Source organism: Saccopteryx leptura, chromosome 6, assembly GCF_036850995.1.
Source record: "Saccopteryx leptura isolate mSacLep1 chromosome 6, mSacLep1_pri_phased_curated, whole genome shotgun sequence".
Lineage (NCBI taxonomy): Eukaryota > Metazoa > Chordata > Mammalia > Chiroptera > Emballonuridae > Saccopteryx > Saccopteryx leptura.
In genome coordinates this window covers 80,679,174-80,693,827 of record NC_089508.1, presented here as the reverse complement: position 1 = coordinate 80,693,827, position 14,654 = coordinate 80,679,174, and the positions used below count along the sequence as shown (strand labels likewise).

Below are 14,654 nucleotides of genomic sequence, written 5' to 3'. Positions count from 1 at the left end.
ACTTTCTCAAACTCTGAGAAACTCAAGAGAAGGAGAAAGTCTATTGTATTCCGCTAACTCTTCTGATTTCTGATAAGAAATGTGCGGTTATTTGAATTATTTTTCCCCTATAGAAAAGGTGATTCTCACTAGATGGTTTTAAAGAGTTGTTTTTTTTTTTAATTTACCTTCGAGTTTGAAGTTTAGTTATGATGCGTCTTGGCTGGAACAGAGCAGCTGTTGTCTTAAGTTTTCTGTCCTGCTGGGTTGCCCCTTTTTTTGGTCTTTTGGCCAGAAAAAGGTTTTCTTTGGGACTTTTTTGGGGTTTTTTCCTTGGCATGTCTGGGTTGCCAGTTTCTGCAGCACCCAAACCAAGATATATTAAGCAAAGACTAAACCCAGGGAACTAGCCACATGACATATGGTTCCTGGCCAGTCTGCCGCCTTCTCTGCACTTCAGAATCTAATGTTTGTTTTATATGTAGTGTGCAGGGGTTTTAGCTGTATTAAGCAGGAGGAATAGGGGGAAGTATATTTACCCAACTTGGGTCCAGAACCTATATGTTACATCTTTTTTTTTTTTTTTTTTTTTTTACAGAGACAGAGAGTCAGAGAGAGGGATAGATAGGGACAGACAGACAGGAATGGAGAGAGATGACAAGCATCAATTATTAGTTTTTCGTTGTGGCACTTTAGTTGTTCATTGATTGCTTTCTCATATGTGCCTTGACCCACAGGTCTTCAGCAGACCGAGTAACCCCTTGCTACAGCCAGCGACCTTGGGTCCAAGCTGGTGAGCTTTGCTCAAACCAGTTGAGCCCGTGCTCAAGCTGGCAACCTCAAGGTCTTGAACCTGGGTCCTCCGCATCCCAGTCTGACGCTGTATCCACTGCGCCACCGCCTGGTCAGGCTATATGTTGCATATTAGATTACCTACTAATATCAAATAAGTAAAAAGAAACAAGAGGAATTAATTTTAATATTTCATTTAGTACAGTATATTGAAAATATTATTTCAACATGTAATCAAACATTTTTAAGTTATTAATGAGGTATTTTACAGTCCTTTTTTATTTGGAATCTTTGCAACCAGTGTGTATTTTACATACAGCATGTCAGTTCAGATGAACCATATTTCAAGTGTTCAAGCCACATGTGGCAAGTGGCTGCCATATTGAACAGCGCAGTCCTAGATGTAACATTTCCCTAAGTTTGCATGTGTGCTTGCTTCTCTCTCTTCACACACACACACACGACTTTCTGTTGACCCTTTGATGGTAATTTGCTGAGAGTGCATGCCCTCTAATCATTGCTTTGCCCATAATTGCAATTTCTTCTCTGTTTCATAACGAGAACCATGTGTCTTTCTCGCAGATTCCCCAGTTTAGAGGACCACAGGCTCTGGGGCCAGTTCCCACTGCCACTGGGGTGAGCATAGCTATAGACAAGATATCAGCTGCTGTCCTCAACATGGAAGAACCTGTAAGTTCTGGCTTTGCTTTCTAGTGTGCCTTTAGTCATCTTTTATTATAGTAGTCATTTACATGGATCCCCAAATGTGGCAGTGATACTTGGGTTTGGGGAATTATCTCTGCCATGATAGACAAGCCTAAAACTTGGTGTGAGTCCTTGCATTTCAGTCCTTAGCCTCTAGCTAGGGGACCTCAGATAATCCATCCTTTCTTTCCTAGCCTCACTCTCCTCATCTGTAATTAGCTATGTGTGAGGTGTTATAGTTGTTAACAGACATATCGACACATCAAAGCCCCTTGCTCAGAAATCCTGCTGTACTCTACAGTGCTAAAAATGATTCTTTTTCCTTTGTGTTTTTAAGCAAGATTAGTTTCTCAGAGGAAAAGTATCATCCGGATTGATGACTTAGGGGAGCTGAAATAATTTCTATCTTAAAAGACCAACATTAAGTTTTTTTACTGTGCTACTTTTTTTTTTACTATAAAATTTTGAAGTAAAGGCTTCTGCACGTATTTTGCTGTAGAAGATTTCAAAATGCCAGTTTGCACATGAATGCTGTCTCCCTTCTGATGCCAGTCCCGCCTATATGCCTGTAGTCTGGCTCTTCTAAGTGTCATCACTGTGTTTCTGATCCAGGTTACAATAAGCTCTTGTGACCTCCTGGTTGTGAGTGTTGGCCAGATGTCCATGTCCAGGGCCATCAACATAACCCAAAAACTCTGGACGGCAGGAATCATGGCAGAAATAATGTACGACTGGTCACAGGTAATGAAACAAAAAGCACCAATCATCCTCTACCGCTTTGGGTTCGCACACTCTATCTCTGTGGTTACGGTTGCTTCCTGTAGTATTTTCTGATTGCCTTAGTAACAAGTCATCACAAACTTAGTGGTTAAAAACACAAGTTTATTAGCTTACATTCTGGAATTCAGAAGTCTGAAACCAGTATTAACTGAACTCAACTCAAGGTATTGATAGTTATTCCTTCTGAAGTCTCTGCTAGGAGAGTCTCCATTTCTTTGTCATTTCCAGCTCCTAGAGGCTGCCTGCATTCTTTGGCTCATGGCCCCATCCTCCATCTTCAAACTTGGCAGTGTAGCAGCACCTTTCCTCTTTGATCTATGCACATCCTTATGTCTTTCTCTAACTCTGACCCTGTCTCCTTCTTACGAGAACCCTTGTGATTACACTTGGCCCACCCAGATAACCCAGGATAATCAACCCCCCTCTAGATCCTTAACTTTAATACATCTGCAGAGTTCCTTGTACCATGTAAGGTAGTATATTTACAGGTTCTGGGGATTAAAACATGGACACATTTGCAATCCATTATCCAGCCTACCACATTTCCCAAAGGCATTCTGCGTTTAGTGTGTTTGGCTGCTTTATATCCTCAGACCTCCCATCGCTGACTGCTCACCTGCCTACCCTTTAGAATGTGGGGCCTTTAGATAACTTCTCTACTGCCATGAGCGGGTCACCAAAGGGGTGAAGGGATTGCACCCCTAGGTGATCATCCAGGTTGTACACATGTCCACTCGCACTCAAGGTACCCCAGAGCCTGAAGAGGTACTTGGGGAAACAGAGCCTCACCCGCCCTCCTGCTCCTTTCACATTACCTACCAAGTGGTTTCTGAAGCTGCTACTGTCCTTTTTTGTGTTATATAAAAATTCATGTCAGAAGTAGGTTGAGTGATAGTTTTCAATCTTTTGAAACAGCAGTATCCTCTTTCATCTGTTAACTTGTTTCATAAATGGTTAGAGAAGTGCTCTGTCTTAGTGAACTGTAAGCCCAGTAACAGTGACTTAAATCCTGCACAGTGATATCCACGTGCAGACTTCTCTGCTCTGATGTTCTCTGCTTTATGATTCAGTTCTGCTGAATCATAAAGCAGTTCACCTTCCACCAGTTTCTTTTGTTACCTTTGTTTTCCTCAAAGGCCGTGTGTGTGTGTGTGCGCGCGCGTGTGAAAACCTTTTACTGTGTCCTGATCACATTGATTGCTCACAGCCCCTTAGAACTATAGTGAAAGTAATGAAAACAAGAGAGCTTATTCCTCCTTTGAATTCTGTACACATCTTTCTTAATTTTTATAATCCCTGAAGTCAGCATGTTCACTTTGAAAATGCAGTTGAACACAGTGTTTTCATTCTTTTTAATCCTTGAAGCTGCACCAGGTGCTCTGTGTTCATTTCATACGCTGTTTGTTTCAGTCCCAAGAGGAATTACAGGAGTACTGCAGACATCATGAGATCACCTACGTGGCCCTCGTCTCAGATAAAGAAGGAAGCCATGTCAAGGTAAAGACCAGAGGAAATCTTTCACAATTCAATAGATTTCCAAAACTCTGTGTTCATGATAGAGCAAATTTTTGTCCTTGTTTTTCTCTTATAATAAGAATGGTTTAAATCTGTGTAAAGAAATCTTTTTATTGTAAAAAAAAAAAAGAAGAAGAAGAAGAAGAAGGCCTGACCAGGCGGTGGTGCAGTGGATAGAGTATTGGACTGGGATGCAGAGGACCCAGGTTTGAGACCCCAAGGTCGCCAGCTTGAGTATGGGCTCAACTGGTTTGAGCAAAGCTCACCAGCTTGGACCCAAGGTCGCTGGCTTGAGCAAGGGGTTACTCAGTCTGCTGTAGCCCCCCAGTCAAGGCACATATGAGAAAGCAATGAATGAACAACTAAGATGTCGCAACAAAAAACTGATGATTGATGCTTCTCATATCTCTCCGTTCCTGTCTGTCCCTATCTATCCCTCTCTCTGACTCTCTCTGTCTCTGTAAAAAAAAGAAGAAGAAGAAGAAGAAAAAGGGGTATGTGTCAGAGATAGTATATGGCCTGCAAAGTCTAAAATCTTTACTCTCTGGCCCTAAGCCAGGTGGTGGCCACCTGGCTTAGATCACTAATTATAGATTTTCTTCTTTTCTAAGTATAAGCATTTAGCCTGACCAGGAGTTGGTATAGTGGATAGAGCATCAGCCTGGGATACAGAGGACCCAGGTTCAAAGTACTCCACTGCTTGCTGTCCAATGTCTGAAAACCATTGTTTATATTTTTTCTGGTTTTCTAGTTTAAGGCAGGAGGGAAATTCTTGTAGTAGTTAATCCTTCATGGACAGATTTGGAAGTCCCTACTACAAGTCTATGTGTTAGTCACAAAACCATAAATGGCCCTAAGTTCCACTAATCAAGCCTCTCAGCGCAGTGATTGTTCCTGCAGTATTACCAAGAGATGACTGTCTGGCCTCTGCGGATAATTCCAGTGTCATAATGCACTGCTCTAATGGTTAGCACATTTTAGAAACTTCATTCGGAATCTGCTTACCAAAATTTATACTCACTGGTCCTAGTTCTACCCTCTAAAGTAGTCAAGGTGTAACACATCTAATTTTTCTTCCTTTTCTCAACTACCTTCGAGTAAATTTTAGAAGACGGTGCCATGCCCCTTTAACTGCTCTTTTCTGGTGTAAGCATTGCAGTTACTTAAGCAATTCCTCATAACATGGTTTCCAGATCCTTGACCCTCTTGACCTCCCTTCTAGATGCACTTAACTTTGTCAATGTCTGTCTTTTAATGTGATACGAAAATTCTACAAAGTGCTCTAAGCATGTTCTTACTAAATTGGAAGGGTCTCTGACCTCCCTCAGTATAGATACCATTTCTCCTAATACAGCCTACAAGTGAGCTCTTATCAACCATGTGTTTCTTTCCACTCCTACTAAATTTAGCATCACCTAAAACCTATTAGGCTTTCCACAGTTACAACCATGTCAGGCTGGCCTTCTATACTGAGGGCTTCAATTTCAGGACTTCACATTTATCACCATTAAATGTGATCTTGTTCATTTTAACATTGTTTCAGCATGTCCAGCTCTTTTAGTCTTGCTTCTGCCTCTGTTAATGATGGATCAATAGCATCATTTTCCTATTTGAAGGGCAAGGCATCACTTTATTCACCCATTCAGAAAATGCATTTTAAGCATTCAGTGTGGGAGGGATTAAATTTAGGTCCTTGAAGGACAGAGGGACATTTAAGCCACAGGCCCTGCTATTGAGGATCCTATAATCTGGTAAGGGACAGAAGACATTTGTGCATGATTATGACCTAGAAAATGCTAAATGCCATGAAAATCTTACAGAGAAAGTTCTCTGAGGGTTCATTGGCCCAGCAGATTATTTCAGAGGTAGCAAGGATGTCTTCAGGGTGGAGATGGGATTTATGCTGGATCCTCATGGATAGGCAGGATATAGGTATGTGTTGAAGGAATAGCAAAGGTAATAGTAGTTCTTGCAGTAGATTGTCCAGAAGTTAGAGGCAGGCCAGCAGAGAACTATTCTGGTATTACCCTCAATAGTCTATTTTGGGTATAACAGTATTGTAAAGAAGGGGACTTCAGCAGGAAACATGGTTCTAGGTAGATCATGGAGATCAAAAATACCAAACCAAGAAATTTAGACTGTATTTAGCTATTAGTAGGGAGCCAGTGTATATTTTTAAGAGAAGGGGACATCAGAATTCTATATGAGAAAAATTAATCTGCAGAGATGTGTAGTAAGGCAGTGGTCCCCAACCCCCAGGCCGCGGACCGGTACCGGTCTATGGGCCATTTGGTACCTGTCAGCAGAGAAAGAATAAATAACTTACATTATTTCCATTTCATTTATATTTAAGTCTGAATGATGTTTTATTTTTAAAAAATGACCAGATTCCCTCTGTTACATCCGTCTAAGACTCACTCCTGACACTTGTCTCGGTCACGTGATACGTTGCCGCTAAAATTAAACCCATAAACTAGCAAAATGAGTGAAAAACAAAATTCCATCGAAAGTTTTTTTGCGAAGTGGAAAAGGGCCAGTGAGGAGACAGAAGAAGAACCTATGACCTTGAAGAAAAAGAAGGCTTCATTTAACAGACAATACCAGGGGTCCTACTTGAAGTATGGATTTATCGCAACTGATGATTCTCGCGCACCAAGGCTGCTCTGCATAATATGCGGCGACCGGTTAAGTAATAAGGCAATGAAGCCTTCAGAACTGCTTCGCCACTTGGAGACCAAGCACCCTACTTTAAAAGACAAGCCTTCTGAATATTTCAAAAGAAAAAAGCATGAACAAGAAGGACAGAAACAATTACTGGTGGCCACTACATCAATAAATGCGAGTGCACTGAGAGCATCATACTTGGTGGCTAATCATATTGCTAAGGCTAAGAAGCCATTCACCATTGGTGAAGAATTGATCCTTCCAGCCACTAATGACGTGTCGTGAACTTCTAGGAGAGGCTGCGGTTAAAAAGATAGCACAGATGCCTCTTTCGGCTACCACCGTCACACGGCACATTGAGGAAATAGCAGAGGACATTGAATCACAATTGTTGGAAAGGATTAATAAATCACCATGGTACGCTCTCCAGGTTGACGAATCTACAGATATTGACAACAAGGCAATGCTACTTGTTTACATGCGTTATCTTTGTCAAGAGGATGTGCTTGAGGATATGTTATGTGCACTATCATTGCCAACCAAAACCACAGCCGCAGAACTATTTAAATCACTGGATGACTATATATCAGGAAAACTGAAATGGTCTTTTTGTGTCAGCATATGCACAGATGGAGCTGCTGCCAATGACCGGAAGGATGTCTGGTTTAACTACTCTGATTAAGGAGGTTGCACCTGAAGCGAGTCTACACATTGTGTCATTCACACGGAAATGCTGGCTAGCTGAAATATACCACCAGAACTTAACAGCATATTGAATGTCATTAAAGTTAACCACATCAAAGCACACACCCTTCACTCCACCTGTTCAAGCAGCTTTGTGAGGAAATGAACGCGGAGCACAGATACCTTCTCTTATACACAGAAATAAGATGGTTATCCCAAGGGAGGTCCCTGGCCAGAGTGTTTGAATTACGAGAGCCGCTGCAGAGATTTCTCTCAGAAAAAAAGTCACTGCTAGCAGCACATTTCAGTGATGAGGAATGGGTCGCAAAACTCGCTTACTTGTGCGACATATTTAACTTCCTCAGTGAACTCAATCAGTCACTTCAGGGGAAAATGACAACTGTCAAGTTGGCAGATAAAGTAGCTGCATTTAAAGCCAAACTGAATTTGTGGGGACGACACGTGAACAGGGGTATATTTGACATGTTTCAAATATTCGTGGGAATTTTGGAAGAGACTGAGCCAAGCCTTCATTGTCCCAGCTGGTGCACGATCACCTGTATTTGCTTTTAAAAGAGTTTGAACGCTACTTCCCAACCACAAAAGACCCATGAATTGCCAAGTAATGGATCTGCGATCCATTTGTCAACAAACCAGGTGAATCCAGTGTGTCTATGCAAGAAGAGGATCAACTACTGGAGATCGCAAATGACGGCAGCCTTAAAAATATGTTCGAGATTACAACTCTGCCGGTGTTCTGGATTAAAGTCATGGCAGAATACCCCGAGATCGCCACAAAAGCACTAAAAACCCTGTTGCCATTTCCGACATCCTATTTGTGTGAAGCAGGATTTTCTGCAGTGACAGCAACCAAAACAAAATTATGGAATAGACTGGACATAAGCAACACACTTCGGGTGTCATTGTCTCCCATTACCCCTAGATGGGACCCTCTCGTTGCAGAGAAACAAGCTCAGGGCTCCCACTGATTTAGCCTTAAGGTTGTTGAGAGATAGGCTACTATCTCTCATTCTATATAAACATTATAATAAATAACCCTTAACTTACAATATTCATAACAATGCTGCGTTGTATTTTCATGCACTTTATATTTGTTTTTGTGTTGTATCTTATTTTTAAGGCATGTTTAAATGTTACCATAGCGACTGGAAAGTGTTTGGAGGCAGAGAGGATGTTACTCGTGTTATGTTGTTGGTGCGATGTTAAGAGGACGCTTCTAATAAAGTTGCATACGAGTACACAGTGGATTCATGTTTATTTTTATTGTCGTAGGTTCATGATTAGTAGCGAGCCTGAACCTATCATATTACATATTGATGTCAGACATGAAACGTTGTCAGAATAACAAATTTAAATACAGCCTGAATAATGAGGACATGCTCGTTCCTCCTTTAACTTAGCCCAATAAATATCATAAGTTCGACAATTATATTTTAAAATACCACAGTTTTTACACCAGTCGCATAACTTTATTTTGTGCATTTATCCATCCCACCCTAAAGGCCAGTCCATGAAAATATTTTCTGACATTAAACTGGTCCGTGGCCCAAAAAGATTGGGGACCACTGTAGTAAGGAATGGAGTGAGGGGAAAATTGAAGACAAGGGTAGCAGTGAGAAGAAAATTGGGCTGTCCCCCAGCCAAGGCTAAGTGCTGGCTATGGGAGTAAAGATGAAAGGGCAGGTTCCATAAAAGCAGGATAGGATGACAGTATTTGGGTTTGGAAAGAAGAGGGAGGAGTTGTAGAAACCTTGGCGACTAACCAGAGGATGTTTAAGGGGAAGAATATATGAGAGAGAGTTGGGGAATATATGGGATGGGGAGGGGAGGGGAGGGGAGGGGAGAGAGAAGAGATGATATATAGGTGCTGGTTTGTCCTGACCTTTTCTTTTTAAATTCTCTCATCTATAAGCTTGATAAGCTGTTCTAGTCTGGACTTGGCTTTCTTCACAGACACACTTCGACATCCATGGCCAGATAATTCCTTGTGGGGGCTGCCCTCTAGTGCATTGTAGGATGTTTAGCAGCATGCCTAGCCTCTACTCACTAGATGGCCCCCAGTTATCACAACCAGAAATGTCTCTGAGCATGACCAAATGTCCTTTGAGGAGCAGAATCGCCCCTGGTTAAGAACCACCAATCTAGACTTGCCTTGTCTTACTGTAATATTCTGATTTAGCCTATTGGCTTCTGAAATAATGGATCTGTTTCATTCTTTCTTAAGGTTAAGTCTTTTGAGAAGGACAGGCAAACAGAGAAACGAGTGCCGGAGTGTGATCTTGTGGACCACGTTGTGCAAAAACTAAGGACTAAAGTTAGTGATGAAAGGACTATCAGGTAACCTTAATAAACAAAAGCCCAGAAAATCAGCTTCAACTGTCTATGTAGAACGTATGCACATTTACTTTAGAAGTCAGTTTGATCCTTTTTGGAAATAAAGATAGGTCTGGATAACTTTCAGTTGAACCTTTCTATTGCTTCTAACTCAGCACTTTAATTATATGACCCCCTATATAAAACTAGTTTTATCTTACTTGCAACATTTGTTCTCTAGAACACGTCAAAGAATTATCATTTTGACAGGCCTAAATTTACTGCCAGACTCTGCCATTATCTTATTTGCTCTGTTAATCAGTGAATTTCGGTAGTGTTTTGTCAATGTGTTTGAAAGGTCTAATAGGGGCCTGACCTGTGGTGGCGCAGTGGATAAAATGTCAGGCTGGAACACTGAGGTCGCTGGTCTGAAACCCTGGGCTTGCCTGGTCAAGGCACATATGGGAGTTGATGCTTCCTGCTTCTCCCCCCTTCTCTCTCCCTCCCTCTCCCTCCCTCTCTCTCTCTCTCTCTCTCTCTAAAATGAAAAAGTTTAAAAAACACAGAAAGGTCTAATATGTTCTGGGAAGAGAGCTCATATACTCATGATGGGAATGTAAAGGTTCAACTTTCTGGATAGGAATTTAATAAAGTAAGATTTAAAAGCCTAAAAATTAAAAAAAAAGAAAAGAAAAAGAAATAACCCCATATTGCACTTTCAGGAATTTATAGTGAAAATTATTCCACAGGGATAGGTATGCAGATGTCTATCAAGGCATTGTTTATAATAGCAGTTCTCAAACTTTCTAGTCTCAGAACACCTTTCTACCCTTAAAAATGGAGGACCTTGAAGGGCTTTGTTTATGTGGGTTAGCCCTTTCAATTATTTGTGTAAGAAATTAAAATGTAAACATTTTTTAAATACTTATTTTAAAATAACAGTAATGCGCAGTGGTTAGAGCATCACCTGGGAGGCTGAGGACCCAGGTTCAAAACCCCAAGGTTGCCAGCTTGAGCAAGGGGTCACTGGCTCAGCTGGAGTCCCCCGGTCAAGGCACATATGAGAAAGCAATCAATGAACAACTAAGGTGTCGCAACTATGAGTTGATGCCCCCCCTCACGCGCACACACAGGGAAAATACGGTAATAAACCCATTATATGCAAACCTAAATAACATATTTTTAATGGAAAATAACTGTATTATCCAAAACAAAGTATATTTAGTAAGAAGAGTGGTAATTCTTTCACATTTTTGCAAATATCATTAATGCATTGTTTTACATCTTTTTAATCTCTTTAATTCCTTAATAAAAGAACCTACATTGTCAATACCTGCTTCTGCATTCAATTTCTTGTGATACCCCACATCATGTAGTCTCTGGAAAATTCAATTACACAATTCACAAAAGGATGAGAATAAAAAGGATATTTTTGGATTATTGTAAAAATAGTTTTCACCTTAAAAACCTCTTATAAAGAAATCTCAGGGACCGTCAGGAGTTGCTGGACCATACTTGAGAATCTCTCACAGAATTATGATAACATGAAATACTGTAGTCTTTAAAAATGATGATTCTAATAAAGCCAAGTTGATTGACATGGAAGGATGTCCACAGATAGGATGTACGATCCCATTGTCTCAACCAGAATACACAGCCCTTACATATAAAAATATCTAGAATAATACACCACATTTTTAACTTGTAATTATTTCCGGTTAATGGAATTACAAGGGATCTTAATTTTCTTTAAGCTGGTCTGTATATTTGTCCCTCTTGTATATATTCATAATCAGGAACTATATATGTAATACTCTACCTTGTTTGGCTTACATCAGTGTTCTCAACCGGCAGCGATTGTGCCCTCCAAGGCACGTTTGGCAATATTTGCAGACATTTTTGTTTGTTACAACTAAGGGTGCTACTGTTATCTAGTAGAGACCAGGGACGCTGCTAGACATACAGGGAATAGGACTGACCACCCACCCCAACAAAGAATTATCTGGCCCAAAATGTTAATAGTGCCAATACTGAAAAATCATGGCTCATATAAAAATAATGTTTCTGCTTTCTTCTCCATCCCTGACTCCTCGCCACCCATCTGCATCCAGCTTGTATAAATTCATCATCGGGCTTTTCCTGAAGGAATATGTTTTTGATGTCACCAGGTACTACAGTTGCAGATCTAAATCAAAGACAGCAATTTAGAAGAGAATACAAAAAAGTCAACTAATAGTACATGACCATTTTTAAGACACTTAATAAAGCAGATGGGATTTAGTTTTAGTGGGAAAGGTTTAAAATTTTTTCTCCCATATGATTATTTCCATTTTCCCAAGATAGAGTGCTGTTGTGTCTCCTAAAGGCTATATGTTGCTTTGTTCTTTTAATTTTTAATTTATTGACTTTAGAAAGGGGGGGAGAGAAAGAGACAGACAGACAGACAGGAACATCAGTCTGTTCCTGTATTTGCCCTGACCAGGAATCCAACCAGCAACCTCTGTATTTTGGGATGACGCTCTAACCAACCAAGCTATATGGCCAGGGCTTAATTCCCTCTTTAAAAAAATGTTTTTATATATTGATTTTAAAGGGAGGGCGAGAGAGAAAAACATCAATTTGTTGTTCCATGTACTTCTGCATTTGTTAGTTGATTTTTGTATGTGCGCTGACCAGAGATGGAACCCACAACCTTGACATATTGGGACGATGCTCTAACCAACTGAGCTACCCCATCTGGGCTAAATTAACTCAGTCTTTGAAAAAACACCCATTCAGCTTTTGAAAGAATCTCCTTCTATGCTAAATGTTCTCCTGAGGGGGATTGCAAAGTTGCTGCCATAACAAAGGTGGCCTGCAAATACTTCCTTGTATTGTGAGGGGAGCAGAACTAACACCCATTAAATTAGATTTTTTTTTTTATATTTTATTTATTCATTTTAGAGAGGAAAAAGAGAGAGAGGAGGGGGGAGGAACAGGAAGCATCAACTCCCATATGTGCCATGACCAGGCAAGCCCAGGGTTTTGAACCAGCGACCCCAGTGTTCCAGGTCAACACTTGATCCACTGTGCACCACAGGTCAGGCTTTTTTTTATTTTATTTACTGATTTTTAGAGAGAGGAGAGAGAATGAAAGAGAGGGAGGGAATGAAAAGAAGAGAGAGAAAGAGGGGGGAGAAACAGGACACATCAACTCATAGTTGCTTCCTGTATGTGCCTTGATGGGAATCCCAGGGTTTCAAACCAGCGACCTCAGCATTCCAGGTCAGCTCTTTATCTGAAATTAGGCGAAATTAGATTCTTATATTGAGTCAGGATTTCAAACCCAGCTGAATAAGTCAGAATGTTGTCTGTAGGCATTTAATTTGAAGTGATATCCCTTATAATTTTTACCTGCTCTTGACTAAATGCATAAGTTAGTGCAAATTTGTTATTTTCCTTCACTAATAACCAATATTTAAAAATACTTTAATATAAAAAATGGTTACTTAGTTCACTGTAAGTAATCTGTGTTGCTTTAGGTTTATTGACTGATTTCTAATTGTTTTTGGTTGGTTTTTAGAGAAGCTTCCGATAATTTTGCAGTACAAAATCTGAAGGGATCATTTTCTAATGCTTCAGGTATAACTACTAATTATAATTTAAACATAATGCTTTTACAGATGTGTTTGTTTTCTGTAAGCACTTATGACTGTGGCTTGTTGCATCAAATATATTTTTTTAAATTAACATATATACAATTAATTGTCTCAAATGGAATTTATCCCTATGCTTTGAAACTCGTATCCTAGAAAGTGATAAAACAACTGGGCATTTGGTGACTTCTGGTCGTGGTATTGTCTTATGTATTATTTTTACAAGTGGTTTAATCTTTCTTCAACTTAGTTTCTAGTAGAGATTTATTAAATATGAATACTTCTCCTGGGAATTTTCCCCATACGGAGGATTGAAGAAAAGTATTTTGAAATTGCTTGGAGAAAGACACTACATACTTTGTTTTCGTGAAAGCCAAGCAGCAACACTGGTGATAGTTATGCCTTATTATTTTTTAATGTTTATTTTATTGATTTGAGAGAGAGGAAGGGAGAGAGCAGGAGAGAGACAGGAACATCTGTTCCTGTATGTGCCCTGACTGGGAATCGAACCGGGAACCTTTGCTCTTTGGAACGATGCAACTGAGCTCTCTGGCCAGAGCGACAGTTATGCCTTTAACTTCATCAGATCTTTCTTACTGAAAAAGAAATGTCCTAAAAAAGTTAAGTCCATGAGAAGACCTGTGTGGCTTTTAACAGAATTGGGTGTTTTTGGTTCATTTCTGTTAGCACTGACTCTGCCACCATCAGATTTCAAATACTTTGAGAAATTTAAGGCAGTATTAGAGTTTCAGAGATAATGTTTTTTTTTCTGATGTTCATGAGGTTCGGGTGCCTCATATTGCCTCCCTATGCTTTTTGTCACCTCCCACTCCCACCTGAGGAGAGAAGGCTGTTGGTCTTGACAGAAGCATCAAAACTGCTGGCTGTTGAGGTTCCGAGTTCTCCCTGGGCAAGTGCAGGCAGTTGCAGAGAGAGAAAGCAAGGCCCAGACAAAATCTAGCCCATAGAATTACCCCAGAGTGGTCTCTGTCAGTATCTCTGTCCTTTCTGTGATGTGTTACGGAACACAGGACCAGATAAGGCCATGAATTCCGAAATTCTTTGTTTCAGGTCTGTTTGAAATCCATGGAGCAGCAGTTGTTCCCATTGTGAGTGTGATAGCCCCGGAGAAGCTGTCAGCCAGCACGAGGCGGCGGTACGAAACTCAGGTACACATCAGAGTGTCCAAGGCTTTCTAATGTGGCCACAAAGGAGGAAAAAAACAAGAAAGGAAAATACAAAACAGTTTCCTGGAAATATTTTCCTTCCCACTTCCTTCACTTGGCAGCTTCTGAGAGTTTCAATACAAAGCATCTCTGGTGCCAGGATTTTGCCCCATCTGTCCTCCAGAGCGGCGTCATTGTGGCCTGTGGGCACATAGAAAGCAGCAGCTGTTGTCAGAATTACTGGATCTAAACAAAAAGTTTCTGATAGGGCTCTAGTGGCAGATGGGGCTTGTTTTGCTTTAAATAACAAAGCAGAAGAAATTTATGCCAAGACTTGAGGCAGACTTCTCATTGCATACATATCTTTGGTATCTGTCATATGCTTGATTTGTGCTAAGTG

At 40.4% G+C, this 14,654-nt stretch overlaps 1 protein-coding gene across 6 annotated transcripts in view; it reads left to right on the top strand.

The window, feature by feature from the left end:
* Positions 1–14,654, top strand: part of EIF2AK4 (eukaryotic translation initiation factor 2 alpha kinase 4) — a 122,166-nt gene that overhangs the window by 99,549 nt on the left and 7,963 nt on the right. For 5 of the 6 annotated variants that reach the window (XR_010752022.1, XM_066388511.1, XM_066388510.1 and 2 more), the window contains 6 exons: positions 1,354–1,461; positions 2,089–2,217; positions 3,667–3,753; positions 9,365–9,477; positions 13,016–13,074; positions 14,160–14,257. Coding sequence is in view for 4 of the 6 variants with exons in the window: in XM_066388511.1 (XP_066244608.1) it covers positions 1,354–1,461; positions 2,089–2,217; positions 3,667–3,753; positions 9,365–9,477; positions 13,016–13,074; positions 14,160–14,257 (594 nt within the window). In the remaining 2 variants the exon portion in view is untranslated. The remainder of the gene's footprint in view (positions 1–1,353; positions 1,462–2,088; positions 2,218–3,666; positions 3,754–9,364; positions 9,478–13,015; positions 13,075–14,159; positions 14,258–14,654) is intronic. The other variant, XR_010752023.1, reaches the window with a different exon arrangement.